Below are 18,357 nucleotides of genomic sequence, written 5' to 3'. Positions count from 1 at the left end.
CGCCAAAACCTGACTTGCATGCGAAAAAAGTGATGTGTGTTTGGTGGAATTTTAAAGGAATTCTTCATTATGAACTTTTACCATCTAACCAAACCATTACAAGTGCAGTGTATAGTGCCCAATTGGAAAGGTTAGCCCAAGCTTTAAGAGAAAAAGAACCCGCGCTGATTAATCGGAAGGGCGGAATTCTTCACCACGATAACGCACGACCGCATACTGCAAGAATCACTGCTGAAAAACTGCGCCAGTTGGAATGGGAAGTTCTCCCTCAACCTGCATATTCTCCTGATATTGCCCCTTCCGATTACCATTTGTTTCGTTCTTTGCAAAACTTTCTTCTTGGAAAAAAATTTAATAATGAAGAATGCCTCAAAATGCATTGACTGAATTTTTTGCATCAAAATCACAAGAATTTTACAACAGAGGGATTAAAATGCTTCCTGAGCGTTGGGCACAAGTAGTAGAAAACAAAATTTTGATTAAATTTTGTTGTATTGTTTAAATAAATTCGATTTAAATAAGTATTAGAAAACGACGTTAATTATTACTAGACCTAATACAAATGTTCCTCATTTTTTCCCCCTCCATTGCTCCCCTCCACCAGGTTCTCACCCCACCTGCCCTTTCCCCACGCCCCATTGTCCTCATTCATAGGTGTACAGTTTTTGTTCAGTCTCTTCTCACACCCCCCACTCCCCTTTTCCCTGAGAATTGTCAGTCCACTCTCCTTCCATACCTCTGATTCTGTTGTTCATCAGGTTTTTTAATCTCCTTGGCTTTTAGTTTCACTTGTTGATAGTTACGTATTTGTTGATCATAATTTTTTTTTTTTAATGTATTTTATTGATTTTTTTACAGAGAGGAAGGGAGAGAGATAGAGAGTTAGAAATGTCGATGAGAGAGAAACATCGACCAGCTGCCTCTTGCACACCCCCTACTGGGGATGTGCCCGCAACCAACGTACATGCCCTTGACCGGAATCGAACCTGGGACCTTTCAGTCCGCAGACCGACGCTCTACAGCTGAGCCAAACCAGTTTCGGCGTATTTGTTGATCATAATTTTTATCTATATCTTCTTCCTCTTCCTAAAGAACCCCTTTCAGCAATTCATATAATTTTGGTTTGGTGGTGATGAACTCCTTTAGCTTTTTTTTATTTGTGAAGCTCTTTATCTGGCCTTTGATTCTGAGTGATAGCTTTGCTGGGTAGAGTTCTGTTTCTGACTAATTAGATCAGGCAAGAAATCAAAGCCTCCAGAAACTGCCTCTGTCTATAGACTGGATTCCATCTTGAGTAGCCCTGAAGCACACATCCACAGGTGTGGCTAGAGTTTTTCAAACAGGGTGGGGCAGTTTCTTCTGCCTAGAGTAGGGGTGTAGAACTCAATCAGAGAAGGGGCCAAAATCTAAAATCCAGCCTAAATCGCGGGCCGAATGATTTACTGAACAGTCATAAACTGTCATTGTGATGGAAACGCAGCAGAGTGCAGTGATGACAGCGCAGTGCGGGCCACATTGCAAGGCCTGGCGGATGGATTTGGCCCGAGGGCCTTGTGTTTGACACATGTGGCCTAGAGGCTAATTGTTATCTCTTGTCTCTTAATGGGCTTTGTTAACATATTGTGGGGCAATTTATTTTTAAATAGGGTGGGTCAATTTTCTCCTGAGCCACATGCAGCTCCTTGGCCCCTTGAGTCTGTCTCTCCCACAAAATACTATGGCCTGGGCAAGTCCAATTTTGAAGAAGTGGTGTTAGAAGAAGTTTAAGTTTAAAAAATTTGGCTCTCAAAAGAAATTTCAATTGTGTACTGCTGATAGTTGGCTCTGGTGACTAATGATTTTTTTGACCACTGTCCTAGGCAAAAATCACCTGTATAGCAAATGTCTGCCTCAGAAAGATGATCTTCAGAGTATGAGGGAATGTTCTCAGCACAGGAATTGGGGTGTCTGTCTTTTGAGCTCTAACCCCAGAGCCCCAGCCCTGGCTTCTGCTCATACAGCCCCTATCCATTCTGCCCTCCCTTCGTTAGAGCACAAGGTGAATGGCTGTACATGGAATTTTGTATGTTGCCTTTTAAGAGGATGCCTGCCTTCCAGCCATTTCTCCCTGTCAGGCAACAACCCTGCTGCTTTTCATAGCCAGAATTATGTCAGCACTTTCTCAGTTCTGGCCCTCTCTGCTGGGGGCCCCACACTTGGGGATTACATACCAGAGTTCTCAATGGCCAACCCCCACAGCTGAGATATCTCTTCTGAACTTTAATTGCTGTCTGTGGTAGCCTGGCCACCCTTTTGCACCTCTGTCCTTCCTATCAGTCTCTATGTGATCTCCATTTTTCATCCTTGGTTATCAATATTCTCTCCAGCTAGTCTTCAGTTGATTATTCAGGATGTTTTTTTGTATTTTTGTTGTAATTCTGATTTGGTCCTGGAAGTGTGTCAGTGTAGCATCCACTTACTTCACTGTCATTTTTAATCTCTTCCTTACAGTATATCTTGATAGTAAGTGAAAATGTTTTGCGATATAACAGACAAGCATTAACAGGACATGTTTATAGAACATTAGATTTAGAGCACAGGCCTATAATGTTAACATTAGAAAATTCTGGGATCTATTTTTTTTCTGTGGTTACACACATGGGAACTTTCCAGTATAGTTTCTGAATTTCTTGTTCATTGGGTCTTCCTGCTTTTGTTCATTTAGCTTACTTCTTTTTTTTTTTTTTTTTTAATATGTTTTATTCATTTTTTACAGAAAGAGAGGGATAGAGAGTTAGAAACATCGATGAGAGAGAGACATCGATCAGCTGCCTCTTACACACCCCCCACTGGGGATATGCCGGCAACCAAGGTACATGCCCTTGACTGGAATCGAACCCGGGACCTTTCAGTCTGCAGGCCAACGCTCTATCCTTTTAGCCAAACCGGTTTCGGCAAGCTTACTTCTTGTTACCTACCAGTTCCATTCATTTCTGATCAGCTCTGGGACTTGTCTCACAGAACAATGTTTATCTAATTTAGGCTGTAATTATTAATATTAAAGGAGAAATAACAATATAAGAAATGTAAGCTTTGCTATTGCTGATATATTAAGATGCTGTGATGGGTTGAATTTAGGATATGCAGTAGTCTGGTTTCTAGACCCTAATGGTGTTAATTTATAGCAGTTTGGTGGTGGTGATAGTGGGGGGGAGGGGGCGGGTAGGGAGGTATGCCCAGGATCATCACCTCATGGACAGGCTCTTGAACCTAATAGTGGCACTGCTGTCAGGACATCTCAGCTTTGGCTTGGGTGGTTCCACAGGTCTTTTGCCAAGAACAATGACACTACTTACAGAGCTGATCTCATGCGAAAGAGATGGTATCAAATAGAGCGGCTCAGTCTCTGCTTTTCTCTTTTTTACACTGCTGACCCCATCAGTCACGTCAGTATTTTATGTACAGACATAAAAAATGCATATCATTATTTTGTCATCCGAATTCTGTTGGAATTGATTGAAATAAAAAGTTATTTTTATTCTAGCAGTCTTAGTAGTTTTTGGAGAATATTTAGATTATTGGGAGAAATTCCTGATGTTATCTCCTGTTTGTTTTTATTTCTGGTGAAGCTTTATAGAATGTCTTGGATGTGAGTGTCCTAAGCTTCTCTATATGGTGGGAAAAGTCAATCTATTTTTTTTTTTAAATCAAATTGAGAATTTTTGTTTTGCATTTAAACCTTGAGTTATGAAGTACCTGGCTTCACTACCTATAAAAATCACCCAGCAGTAGGTAACAAAGTAGTGTAGCTGGCACCATGTTATCCGAGTAGCACAGGAATACAATGAAGAAATCACTCATACTACTACTAAGTGCATAGACTGAGGATATTTTCTAGTGCAGGATTTTGGTGTTGTGCAAAATTTGCTCACACAACACAAATAGTATGCCAACTCTCATCAGTTTTATTTCATGAGTACTTACTAATTTTTATAATAGTAATTATTACAGTAACTACCACATGTTGATAACAAGGGTGAATAAGGGATATAAGTTATGTGCATTCTCCACCTTTCCCCTGACAACATACATATTCTTGAAGTTGTGTTGTCTCTTCCTACACCCACTTCCCCACCCCCAGTTATGTATGCAGTGAAGAAGATAGAGAACAGAGAGGAAGCTAAAACTCCTTTGAATTCCTTTACCAGTTTTCCATTCCAAATCTCACAGATAATGTAGAGTACAGGGCTGTATCATTTGCCTTTGATGTAACAAATTCACAAAAGCATATAGGGAGAAAGGAGTGTATTTTTACCATTGATGGCTTCAGTTTCTCCATAGGACAGTAGTTTGTTTGGAATATACTACCTGAGGTATTACCATTATTTTAATGCTGATTTTGCATGTAAAATATTCAGTAAGTAACATGTTTTTAGGATGGAGAACAGTAAATATTGATTGGCTGATTTCCCCTATCCAGTCTAAAAGCTTCTTTTAATTATATTGACATTGTTTTGACCAAATGTGTGAAATAGATTTAAAAATGAAAAAAATTATTCCTTAAATTATTGGAAATTATATATAAGAAAATGAGATGTGTTCAGTGGATTTAATTGTAATATCCAAATGCTTTAAAAAAAAAATCTTCCTTGGTTTTAACATTATAATTTGGCAACTCTTAATATTTTTAATGTATTAATTCTCTTTTTTTTCCAGGGGCCACATTATCTTAGTTCCAGAATTTAGTCTTCCTCTGGAATACTACCTAATTCCCTTCCTTATCATAGTGGGCATCTGTCTCATCTTGATTGTCATTTTCATGGTAGGTAAATTTATTTTTTAAGTGCTTTTTAAAAAATAGTATAGATGGTCTAAAAAGCATTATATTGAGTAATAGAAGCCTTGCTTTAAAAAGTATATATTGTGTGAGTCTATTTGTATAACTTGTTCTGGAAAAGGAAAGATAATTTGAGTAGAAAAAATCAGAACAGTGATTGCTTCTGGAGGGTTAGGTAGGGGCGAGGGATTTACTGGGACACCTATGAAGGACTGTTTGGCCTGTGAGTCATGTTCTGATTCTCGAGAGAAGTTTGGGTTGTACTAATGCCTAATTCACCAAATTATACAGTTAAATTTTGTGCATTTCAATGTATGTAAATTTTACCTCAAAAGAAAAGAGAATTTTTTTAGAAAAATTAAATTCTAAGTAATGATATACATGGTGAAGTAATTTGGGGGAAGTATACTGATACCTGCAACCTACTTTGTAAAAAAATAATAGAAATATTTTTATTTATGTTTCCTAGGTTTCTCCAATGTAAAGTTATTATTTTTTCTCTTTATTCTGTTTTCCTTTGGAAATGAGGCACAAAGTGTACCCCAACCCTAATGGTGGAAAAGGGCAGGAATTAGGCTTCATTTCATGAGGATTATAGGGTGTATCTACATGTACTAGTATTACTTAGAATTCTTTTGTAAGGAAGATCTGTCTCTTTTGAGTTATTTATTTATTCACTCATTTACATTAATAAGTACTCATGTATGTTTATTTTACACTTTGATTAAAATACTATATTATTTATTTTTTGTAAATTATTTGAACTTTGGCCATTGGGAACTGTGTTAGGCTTACTTCTGTGTGCCTTTGATTTGACCCCCCCTTTTATATATATATATATATATATATATATATATATATATATATATATATAATAAATTATTGGAATATATATATATATATTATAAATTATTGGAATATATATATATATATATATATATATATATATATATTTCTTTACTGTCTAATACTATAAGAAGCTTAAGGCTCATCTTACCTTTTTTTCTTTTTTAAACAAAATATATTTTATTGATTTCTTACAGAAAGGAAGGGAGAGCGATAGTGAGTTAGAAACACTGATCAGTTGCCTCCTGCATCCCCCCTACTGGGGATGTGCCCGCAACCAAGGTACATGCCCTTGACCGGAATGAACCTGGGACCTTTCAGTTCGCAGGCCGATGTTCTATCCACTGAGCCAAACTGGTTTCGGCACATCTTACCTTTTTCTTATCCCAGCCCTAGAATCAGACATTTATCCAAGGAGGCTTAGTTTCTTTTATTGAAGAGTTTTATTTAGAAACTGTGATTTGGACAATGGCCATTACTGATTTTAATACAGTAATTTTATATCTGTAAATTTACTGAATTCTACTATTCTGATAATTTGAATTTATTGATTCTGTTAGGTTTTCAGTGTAGAAACAAGTATAGAATGTTAGAACAACAGCAAATAAAAAATACTCTTGGTAAACTGAGAATAGAAGTACATATCTAAAGCTAATAAAGATTATTGACTAAAAACTGTAAATAAACATCACTAAATGGTGAATTATTAGAAACCTTCTCTTGAAACTCAGGAACAAAAAAGGATGACTGTTATACCTTCTGTTAACATTGCATTTTATTTTCTGGCAAAACATGAAAAAAACACATTGTAAGGATTAAAAATAAACCAAAATTTTATTTGCCTTTTAAGAAAATAATGGGTGCTGAATTATGTCTCCTGTCTGTTGTAATAATCATTGGTTTTTTTTCTTTATTAACACCTTGCTGACTGGTCACAAGTTAATTTGTTTTTTCCACTTACATTAATGTAAGTAATTTTAAGATGTGAAAGCAATGTAGATTTGTAAAAAGAGTACTCTAGACTATTTTCAAATAAGATTTACCCTCCAGATTATCAGGAAAATTAAAAAGTCATGTTTTTTTTTTTAAAAAAAAGAACAGTAATCAGTAGTAAAAATATTCCACTTGGGTGTGTAAAGTATGTTATTGGAAAGAATAGTAAAATACGATGTGTATGTCAAACTTGTTTAGTATCAATGCATAAAGATACATGTTATATATCACACTAAAAAATATTAAAAAGAATAAAGTATTAAAAATATTAAAATATATGCAATATGTTTAATTTTGACATATAGTAATATAAATGTAAGATGTGACAAAATAAGTACATTTAAGTTTATTTAGATTCTTTCATTTAATATTCAAGTATGGAAAAGTAGCTGGTGCATGAGTGAGTTCTGGCTTAAAATAGCTGGTCAGCAAGGTGTTAAGTTGGATTATATGAATGTGTTTTATAAATTTTAAAAATCCTGTACTTTTGGGATAAACAATTTGATCATGATATGTAAATTTTGTCTTTGCATTTCAATTATTCACATTTCTAATATGGGTTAGTCAGTTTTACATTTGTACATAGATGTGAAAATCCTAAATAAAGCATTAGCCATCAGAATGTCTTAGTGTAAGATAAAGTTTTAGTTTTATCAAGCTAGAAGAATCTTGGCATCAGAACTAGACAATCCCTTGAGTACTGTTGATAGGAATGTTAAATTGAAAAGCCACTACAGCAATTCTTCAAAAATTTAAATATACGTTATCTTATGATCCAGCAATTCCACTTTTGGAAATATACCCAAAAGAATTCAAAGTAAGGAGTTGAAACTATGTTCAATAGGCAATCCGATTGTTCATCAATGGGTGAATAAACAAAATGTGGTATGTCCATACAATGGAATATTATTCATTCTTAAGGAAGGAAATTCTGACACATGCTACAACATGGATGAACCTAAAGGTCATTATGCCAAGAGTATAAGCCAGTAACAAGGGGACAAATATTGTCTGATTCTATATATGGTACCTAGGTAGTCAGGTTCACAGACCGAAAGTAGAATGGTGGTTCCTGGGAGCTATAGGAAGGGGAGAATGGGGAATTAATGTTTAATTGATATAAGAGTTTTAGTTTTGCAAGATGAAAATAGTTTTATGGATGGATAGTGGTGATTGTAGCACAGTTTGAGTATACTTAATGCCATAGAACTGTACACTTAAAAATGGATGGAATAGTAAATTTTATGTATATTTTACTGTGTTTTAAATAACATAAAAATAACTGGACTTAAAATTAACCCTATAAAATTAAAGCTTTCTCTTATTTTCCATTTTCTAAAGTAAATTTTTCTGAAATTGGAATGATCTGTTACTTGATTTTTTTGTGAATGTTGCCAATAAAATCATCTAGACTCTACTCTGACCTTTTTCATAGTTACCTGGACATTTAGATGGTTGTCTACTTGTTTTTTATTTTTAATTTAATAAATCTTTACTGCTCAGATTATTACAATTGTTTCTCTACCCCCCCCCCACCCCCCGCATAGCTCCCTTCCACCCGGTTCCCACCCTACTTTCTGCCCTTTTTTACCCCCCCCCCCAATTGTCTTCACCCATAGGTGTATGATTTTAATCCATTCTCTTCCAGTACCCCCCATACCCTGATAATTATCAATTATCCTTTTCTTTGCCCCTGATTCTATTATATTCACCAGTTTATTCTGTTCCTCAGATTTTTAGTTCACTTGATTTTTAGATTCACTTGTTCATATATATGTATTTATTGATCAAAATTTTTATCTTTTTTCTTCTTCTTCCTCTTCTTAAAGAATACCTTTCAGCATTTTATATAATACTGGTTTAGTGGTGATGAACTCCTTTAGCTTTTTCTTATCTGTGAAGCTCTTTATCTGCCCTTCAATTCTGAATGATAACTTTGCTGGGTAGAGTAATCTTGATTGTAGGTTCCTGCTATTCATCACTTTAAATATCTCTTGCCACTCCCATCCCTCTGCATTGTTTCTGTTGAGACATCAGCTGATAATTGTATGAGTGCTCCCTTATAGGTAACTCACTGTTTTTCTCTTGCTGCTTGTAAGATTCTCTCTTTGTATTTTGCCCTTGGCATTTTAATTATGAAGTGTCTCAGTGTGGTCCTTTTTGGATTCCTTTTGTTTAGGGTTCTATGTGCTTCCTAGACTTATAAGTCTATTTCTTTCACCAGGTGGGGGAAGTTTTCTGACATTATTTCTTCAAATAGGTTTTCAGTATCTCTCTCTCTTCTTCTGGTACCCCCATAATTCTGATGTTGGTACACTTGAAGTTGTCCCAGAGGCTCCTTACACTATCTTCAACTTTTTGGATTTTCTTCTCTTCTTCTCCAGAGGAGTGTCCTTTGCTTCTTTGTATTCCAAATCTTTGACTTGATTCTTGCATTTCTCTAGTCTGCTCTTGGGGCTCTGTATAATACTTTTTATTTCTGTCAGTGTATGTTTAATTTTTAGTTGGTCCTTTTTCATATTCTCGGGGGTCTCATTAAATTTATCGGCCTTTTCTATGAAATTCTTGAAAACCTTATAACCATGCTTTTGAACTCTCTATCCAGTCTTTTGTTCTCCTCCATTTCTTTCGTTTGCGATCTGTTTCCTTGTCTCGGCATTTTCACTGCTTCCCTGAGTTAGTAGGGTGGGTTTGTATGTTGGTGTCCTATATGGCCCGGTGGGTCAGTCTCCCCAGTTACCTGAGGTAGACACTCTTGGTGCTCCCCTTTGTGGGCTGTGTGTACAGCCTTATTGTAGTTAAGTCTTGATTGTTGTTGGTATCAGTGGGAGGAATTGACCTCCTGGCCAATTGGATGTGAGTATCAGCTGTGTCTACACCAGGATACCTTTGGTATTGGAGACAGCCTTATAGTATACTGGAGACAGCCTTAATAGGACCAGACTTGCAAAATTGCAAAAGCCTCTGTGCTCAGCTTGGATGGGGTGGAGTCTCGGGGCTGAGTCAATAGTCTTGGCTTCCAGTCAGTCCTGCCCTTGTGCGCGCACTTCAGACCTCTGCCTTGCATGGCTCCCCTGAGTTTCCGCCTGACAGTCCAGATCCCCCCTGCAAGAGCATGGGTACCCCAGGGGCTTGCCAGGAATTGGGTTGGGTCTCTGTCTAATATTTTTAAATATATATATATATATTTTATTGATTTTTTACAGTTAGGAAGGGAGAGAGATAGCTAGAAACGTCTTGATGAAAGAGAAACATCGACCAGCCGCCTCCTGCACATCCCGGGGATGTGCCCGCAGCCAATGTACATGCCCTTGACCAGAATCGAACCCGGGACCTTTCAGTCCGCAGACCGATGCTCTACCACTGAGCCAAACCAGTTTCGGCTCTGTCTAATATTTTTAATCTCAGTGCAGTCAGGAACTTCTGTCTCCCTCTGCTATGAAGAAGCTGCGGCAACTTCTGCAGTCAGACCTGTCTGCACACACTCAACTCGCACATGCATGAGCGCCTCTAGACCCTGCCCACTGCGGCTCCTGGCTCCCCCGAGTCTCCCAGTCTCTGAGTCTCCGGGTGCCTTTCTCTATAGTCCAGACTCCACCCGTATGAGCCTGGGTCCACGGGGTTTCGGCCGGGGTTGGGATTCAATGCAGTCGGAACTGGGGTTCAGTGCAGGTGGGGGCTTCCTTTCCCCTCCCGTCAGCCAGGCACTCAGCCGCCCTTCCTCTCTATGTGCATGTCTCCCTACCTCAGCGCTTTGCAGCTCCCCTGATCCTTGAACCTCTCTCCTTCTTTCTAGTTGTAGATTTTTACACTCTGCCAACTTTCCTGTTGTTTTGGATGATGTCCGTTCTGTCTTTTAGTTGTTGTTTTGAAATTGTTGTGGGAGGCGACAGCTTAGGTACCGCCATCTTGGTTTTCTGGTTGTCTCCTTCTTCATATTAAATCATATTTCTAAGAAATTACATCTTTTGTCTGCTATCAAATATAGTGGCAAAATTTATTTACATTATTGATATCTTATATAATCTATAATAATATTGGGTCGGCAGCTAAGTAATTGCGGATTTTTTAAAGAAAATCAAAGACAATTTTTTTCATGGAACTAAATAACTTTATTATAATTTTATAACAGAGGGATGTCTGACCATTGGCTTAGGCCAATGTATTGCCCATTTTGATCAATGACCTTTTGCCATCTTTCAGGCAGCATCATAATCCCACGTTCAAAAAACTTCTGGTTTTTATTAGCAAAAAACTGAATCAGGTACGATTTGACATCATCATCATTATTGAAATTTTTACCATTCAAGGAGTTTTGTAAAGATTGAAACAAAAAGTAATCAGATGGTGCAAGGTCAGGACTATATGGTGGATGTGGCAAAACATCCCAAGCAAGCTCCATTAATTTTTGCCAAGTGACCAAAGATGTGTGTGGCCTTGCATTGTCATGATGGAATACAACACCTTTTCGATTTGTCAATTCGGGCCGCTTTTCTTCAAGTGCATTGTTTAATTTTGTTAGTTGTTCAATGTAGACATCAGAATTGATCGTTCGGTTGGGTGGTAAGAGTTCAAAGTAGACAATTCCTTTGTAATCCCACCAAACTGATAACAAAACCTTCTTTTGATGAATATCAGCTTTTGATGTTGTTTGAGTTGGTTCACCTGGCCTGCTCCACGATCTTTTCTGCTTGATATTGTTGTAAACAACCCATTTTTCATCGCCAGTTATCAGTCGTTTTAAAAATGGATCATTTTCATTACGTTTCTTTAGCAAATCGCAGCTGCTAATGCGTTGCGTTAACTGTGATTCTTTTCAGTTCGTGAGGAACCCATGTATCGAGTTTTTGAACATAGCCAAGTTGTTTTAAGTGATTTTCAATGCATGTATGTGATACATGAAGCTTCTCTGCAATCTCACGTGTTGTACTGTGACAGTCCGAATTGATTATTGCTTTGATTAGGGTGTCATCAACTTCAACTGGACGACCAGAGCGTTTTTCATCTTTGAGTGAAAAATCACCAGAACGAAATTTGGCAAACCAATTTTGACACTGCCGTTCTTTTAAGGCTTCGTCACCATAAACAGCACATAACTTTTTATGAGCTTGCGATGCGTTTTTCCCTTGCGGAAATAAAAAAGCAAAATATGACGAAAATGTTCCTTTTGATTTTCCATTTTTCAACGAACGCCAAACGAAAACTACAAAACAGATCAAAAAACTTTTTTTACTGATTAACAGCTGAATAGCCAACTATCAAATAACAAAATGTGTTTTACATTTGTACTACGTCTGCAAACCTAAAAATTCAACTGAAGCCATATATGTGTGAAACCCGCAATTACTTAGTTGCCGACCCAATAAAGCATAATATGCTAATTATAGTGGAATCTATAATAATAAAAGCATATTATGCTAATTAGACCGGAAAGCTGAACAACCTTCTGGGAATCTTTCTGGATGAAGCTGCCATTGTGGGGCCAAGGCAGAGGCAATTAGGGGTGATCAGGCAGGCAGGCGAGTGGTCAGGGGTGATCAAGCAGGAAAGTCAGCAGTTAGGAGCCAGCTGTCCCAGATTGCGAGAGGGATGTCCAACTGCTGGGATCAGGCCGAAACTGGCAGCTGGACATCCCCTGAGGGGTCCTGGATTGCGAGAGGGTACAGGCCAGACTGAGGCACCCCTCCTCCCATGCATGAATTTCATGCACTGGACCTCTAATAAAAGCATAATATGCAAATCAACTGAATAGTGGAATAACCAGTCGCTATAATGCATACTGACCACCAGGGGCCAGACGCTCAATGCAGAAGCTGTCCTCTAGTGGTCAGTGCACTCGCACAGGGGCAGTGCTGCTCAGCCAGAATCTAGATACACCACTGGGGAGCGATCATTGGTGGTGGGAGCCTCTTCCGCTTCTGCTGTAGGTGGGTAGTACGGAGCGAGGGGTCCCAGACTGCCAGAGCCCGAATGCCAGAGGGATGTCTGACCATTGGCTTAGGCCCAATCTCCAGGGGGATTGGGCTTAAGTCGGCAGCCTTACATCCTCTGAGGGGTCCCAGATTGTGAGAGTGCACAGGCCAGGCTAAGGAACCTGCCTTAGTGCACGAATCTCAGGCATCAGGCCTCTAGTGTTCACATAGCAATTTAAAGAGAGTTTCTACTATATGTGGAATGAGTTCTCTTCATAGCCATCTGTGCCTGGAACAATATTGTCAGTGTATCTGTTTTGCCTTTCAAAGAAGTAGACTTTGAGGTTGTTTTTGTTTTGTTTTTACCTTTCATTCAACAAATATTTATTTTGCACCTCAAATGAACTAGGCACTTAGGGGCTGAAGATTTATCATTGAAGAAAATAATTTAAAATCCCTGATGTCGTGCAGCTTACATTTCAGTTTTTATTTATTTCTTTAATTTCTTATTTCTGCTCTTAGCATCATTATTTGTTTTCTTGTATTCTTTTGGGTAACAGTCACTTTAGCAATAACTCATAAATTTTGGTAAGGGATATTTTTATTTGCTAAATTTTATTTTCATTGTTTTATATATGTTTCTTTATGATTCTTGATGGTTCCATCTATGTTAAGAGGAGCTCAATTAATATAACTCCTACTCTTTCACTCATTTGGTCTTAGCGAAGATGAAGTATCTTATCTGTGTGGTACTTTTAGGAAGAGTAAGTTAGGGCATGCTTGACTCAGTTCCACCTTTCTTTTGGGACCAACCTGTGTTCAGCTCCTCCTGAACTGGTTCTGCAGTTCTTGGGGAGGGTGAAGGGCAGGCCTGCTCCATTCCAAAGTTCTTTGTCCGTATCTGGGTGGGTTAGGCAATCTAATTCTGTGGTTTAGAAAAAAGTTCTGTCTCTTTCTCCACTGAGTTAGGTACTCCACTTGTCTCCATCTGCCAGTTCATCATATTATTTCTCAAGTTATTTATAACACAGTAGTGAAGAGGCATGCTGATTTCTATTTCTTCTGTGACTTATGAACTATTTTAAATGTTCAAAGTACATATTTATTCCCGTAACTCCACCCCTGCCCTGAATGATTTCTAATTAAGTTGCATTGTGGTCAGAAAACATAGTATGTTATGGATTATTTGGTATGCCCAAGTTGTAGGTTTGATCCCCAGTAGGGGCGTGCAACAGACACCTGATAGATGTTTTGCTCTTGGATTGATATTTCTCTGTTTCCTTCTCCCTTCTCCTCTCTCTAAAAATTAAAAACAATTAAAGAAAAATACTTGCTTTTGGTTATATCTTATAAACATTCCCTATGAGTAAAAAATAATTGTGGTATGCAAAGTTCCTATATGCTATTTTGTTTGCACAAGTATGTTTGTATTGTCATCTTTTTTTCACTATGTTTAAAACAGCTTTATTGAAACACTAGAGGCCTGGTCCATGAAATTCATGCACTGGGGGGTTGGGGAGGAAAGTAGTGTCCCTTAGCCCAACCTGCATCCTCTCCAATCTGGGATGCCTCAGGGGATGTATGACTGCCGGTTTAGGCCAGCAGAGGAGGGCAGTTGGGGGCGATTAGGCCAATGGTTGGGGGGGCAGTTGGGGGTGAGCAGGCCGGCAGGGCAAGGACAGTTGGGGCAATCAGGCCAGCGGGGGGAAGGAGGGGAGCATTTCGGGGCAATCAGGCTGGTAGGTAGAATGGTTAGGGGTGATCAGGCAGGCAGGCAGGCAGGCAGGTGAGCGGTTAGGAGCCAGCGGTCCTGGATTATGAGAAGGATGTCCTACTGCTGGCAGTGGGACATCCCCTGAGGGGTTCCAGATTGGAAAGGGTGCAGGCCAGGCTGAGGGACAATCTCCCCTGTCCCCATGTATGAATTTTGTGCACTGGGCCACTAATATAACATAAAATGGACCCACTTAAAGTGCACAATTCAATGATTTTTAGTATATTCACAGAATTATATAGTCATCACAATTGTCTATAGCTTTTTGCACTCTTCTATTTTCTAAAGCAGTGGTGGGCAATAGAACAATGTGAGTCACATTTGTTATAATTTTATTAATTTAGCAGAAAGCTAACACTTATTTTATATTTTATATAACCAATAACATGCATATGTTATCTCATTATTTTAATCCTCACCCTGGGATATGTTTTTATCAATTTGAGAAAGAGAAAGAGAGAGAGAGACAGATATATATATATATATATATATATATATATATATATATATATATATATAGAGAGAGAGAGAGAGAGAGAGAGAGAGAGAGAGAGAAACATTAATTAGTTCCTCTGGTAGAGAGAGAGAGAGAGAGAGAGAGAGAGAGAGAGAGAGAGAGAGAGAGAGAAACATTAATTAGTTCCTCTGGTAGAGAGAGAGAGAGAGAGAGAGAGAGAGAGAGAGAGAGAGAGAGAGAGAGAGAGACAGATTATATGTGAACATATCTTAGTTCCTCCGGTACTCAATTCTTATTGAGTTTTAGTTCTTTTTATATTCTGGATTTAAATCCCTTATCAGATATACAGTTTGCTATATATATACCAAATTTTTGGTATATAGAGAGAGAGAGAGAGAGAGAGAGAGAGAGAGAGAGAGAGAGACAGACAGTAATTAGTTCCTCCGGTAGAGAGAGAGAGAGAGAGAGAGAGAAACATTAATTAGTTCCTCCGGTACTCACCCTTACCAGGATGGAACCTGCAACATAGGTATGTTGTCTGACCCAGAATCGAACCTGAAACCTTTTGGTGTATGGAGTGACACTCCATCCCACTGACCCACCCAGTCAGGGCCATATACTATCTCATTTTTGTCTTTATTATGATCCCAATAAGTATGATTTATTACCCTCAATTTATAGGTGAGGAACTGAGCTTCAAATGGATTAAGCACCTTACCTGTGGTTACACAATGATGGAGTTGAAATTTATTGTTTATTTATCTTTACTTTTTTATTGAATTTATTGGGGTGACATTGGTTAAAATAATTAGTTTTCAGGTGTATAAGTCTATAATATAATATATTATCTGTATATTGTATTGTGTGATCACCATCCCAAGTCATTAATATAATTTAAATGCCAAATTAAAAAACATTACAAGAAACAGGTGAGATTAATTTAAATTCTATAGTTAGTCTAATAAAGCTAAAATGTATTTCACCATTCAATTAATATAAATAATTATAAATTAATATAAATAATTATAAATTATTTTATATATTATGTTTTAAAATGTCTTATTAATACAGTCATTGCAATCTGATGTGTATTTTATACTTTTATAGCAAATCTCAATTGCGACAGTTACATTTCAAATGCTCAGGGCCATATATGCCTTTGGTTACCATATTGGGCAGCATAGGTCTGTAGTTTAAAATTTTTTTGTCTGCTTAAGCTATAAATTGCTGAGCTTGTGAATTTGTGTATATCTCTTTCAATTTTGTCATTTTCAAGATGAAATGTCCTTTTTATCATTGTCATGACTGTCTTCTAATGATTTTTGTCTTAAATTACATATACCATCTTTTCTTTTGCTTAATATTATCATGATCTATTCCTTTGTTTTTTTACCATTATTTTTATTTATTTGGGTCCTAACTCTTCATTTCTTGATGAGTTTGGCTAATGGTTTATCAGTTTTGTTTATCCTTTCAAAGAACCAGCTCCTGGTTTCATTGATTTTTTTTTTTTTTTTTGGTATTGATTTTTTTAGTCTCTATGTTATTTATTTCTGCTCTAATCCTTATTTCCTTCCTTCTACTTACTTTGTGTTTTTCTTGTTGTTCTCTTTCTAGTCCTTTAAGTTGTAGGGTTAGACAGTTTATTGCTGATTTTTTATTTATTTATTTCATTTTATTTTTTTAAAGTAGGCCTGTAGTACTATGAACTTTCTTCTCAGGACTGCTTTTGCTGTGTCTCAGAGACTTGGGGTTGTTGTGTGTTCATTTTCATGTTTCCAGTAAGTTTTTTTTATTTCTTTTTTGATCTTGTTGGTAGTCCATTGATTGTTTTATAACATGCTACTTAGCCTACCATGTTTGAATTTTTTTGGGTGTTTTTACTATAGTTGATTTCTAATTTCATTCCACTGTGATTTGATTTCAATCTTCTTGAACTTACAGAGAGTTGTTTGTGTCCTAACATGTAGTCTATCTTTGTGAATGATCCATTGTGCACTTGAGAAGAATGCATATTCTATTGCTTTGGAGTAAAATGTTCTATAAATGTCAATTAAATCCATCTGATCTAGTGTGGCCTTTAGCGTCACTGTTTCCTTGTTAATTTTTGTCTGGAAGATCTGTCCAGTGAAGTCTGCAGGATGTTAAAGTCTCCTACTATGACTGTATTGTTGTCTATCTCTTCCTTAAAGTCCTCTAAAAGTTTATTTATTTAGATGCACCTATATTGGGTGCATTTATGTTTACCACAGTTATAGCCTCTTGTCGAATTGATTCCTTTATTAATATGTAGTGACCTGTCTCTTGTGATGGCCTTCATTTTGAAGTCTAATTGTCAGAAATGTGTATTGCTACACCAGCTTTTATTTCTTTTTCATTTGCATGGAAAATTTCCCCCCATCCCTTCACTCTCATCTTGTGTGAATCTTTAGTTGTGAGGTGGGTCTCTTGTAGACAGCATATAGTTGGATTATGTTTTTGTATCCATTCAGTTACTTTGCCATTTGATTGGAGCATTAATCCATTTACATTTAGGGTTATTATTGACAGGTACTTATGTATTATTGGCATTTTAATTCTGTATGTCTAGGTTTCTCTCTCTCTCTCTCTCTCTCTCTCTCTCTCTCTCTCTCTCTCTCTCTCTCTCTCTCTCTCTCTCTCTCTCTTTTCTAATTATAGTAGTCCCTTTAGCATTTCTTGTAATACTCACTTGCTGGTGATGTACTCCTTTAGCTTTTTTTTTTTTTTTTGTCTGGAAAGCTCTTTATTTGACCATCTATTTTGAATGATAGCCTTGCTTGATATAGTAATCTTAGTCTCAGATCCTTGCTTTCCATAACCTGAGTACTTTATGCCATTCCTTTCTGGCCTGTATAATATCTGATGAGAAATCAGGTGTCGGCCTTATGGGAGCTCCTTTGTGGGTAACAGTTTGCTTTTCTCTTGCTAATTTTAAGGTCCTCTCTTGTTCTTTAACTTTTGGCATTTTAATTATGATGTGTCTGGGTGTGGGTCTGCTTGCATTCTTCTTGCTAGGGGTTCTCTGTGCCTCCTGAACTGTGTGACTTTTTTCTTCTCTGGGGTAGGGAAATTTTCTGCCATTATTTCTTCAAACACGTTCTCTAGCCTTTTATCCCTTTCTCCCTCTTCTGGCACACTTGCTATTCTAATATTTTCACATTGTCCCACAGGTCCCTTAAGCTGTCCTTCTGTTTTTTTGTGTGTGTGTTTGTGTTTTTGTTTTGTTTTGTTGTTTTTGTTGTTTGTTTGTTTGAACTTCTGTTTTTTAATTGTTTTTCATTTTTGGTTCTCTGAGTGATTTTTTTTCAACCTTGTCTTCTAATTTACTGACTTGATCCTTAGCTTCCCCTAATCTGTTGTATATTACCTCCAATGTGTTATGTCATTCTTTATTTCTGACTCTTCTTTTTTCATAGTTAATATATATATATATATATATATTTTTTTTTTTAATGTTTTTGAGCATCTTTACCATCATTACTCTGAACTCTGTTTCAAATAAATTTATCTCGGCTTCATTTATCTCTTCTTCTAGCAA

The 18,357-nt window shown here is 37.2% G+C and overlaps 1 protein-coding gene across 7 annotated transcripts in view; it reads left to right on the top strand.

The window, feature by feature from the left end:
* The window catches only part of RNF13 (ring finger protein 13), a 146,142-nt gene that overhangs the window by 92,017 nt on the left and 35,768 nt on the right, over positions 1 to 18,357 (top strand). For all 7 annotated transcript variants that reach the window (XM_036443669.2, XM_036443670.2, XM_036443668.2 and 4 more), the window contains one exon: positions 4,696 to 4,801. In XM_036443669.2, coding sequence (XP_036299562.1) covers positions 4,696 to 4,801 — 106 coding nt within the window. The remainder of the gene's footprint in view (positions 1 to 4,695; positions 4,802 to 18,357) is intronic.

The sequence above is a fragment of the Pipistrellus kuhlii genome, unplaced genomic scaffold (genome assembly GCF_014108245.1).
Source record: "Pipistrellus kuhlii isolate mPipKuh1 unplaced genomic scaffold, mPipKuh1.p scaffold_m20_p_2, whole genome shotgun sequence".
Lineage (NCBI taxonomy): Eukaryota > Metazoa > Chordata > Mammalia > Chiroptera > Vespertilionidae > Pipistrellus > Pipistrellus kuhlii.
The sequence above is the reverse complement of the archived record's forward strand: the minus strand, read 5'-3'. Positions and strand labels throughout refer to the sequence as shown.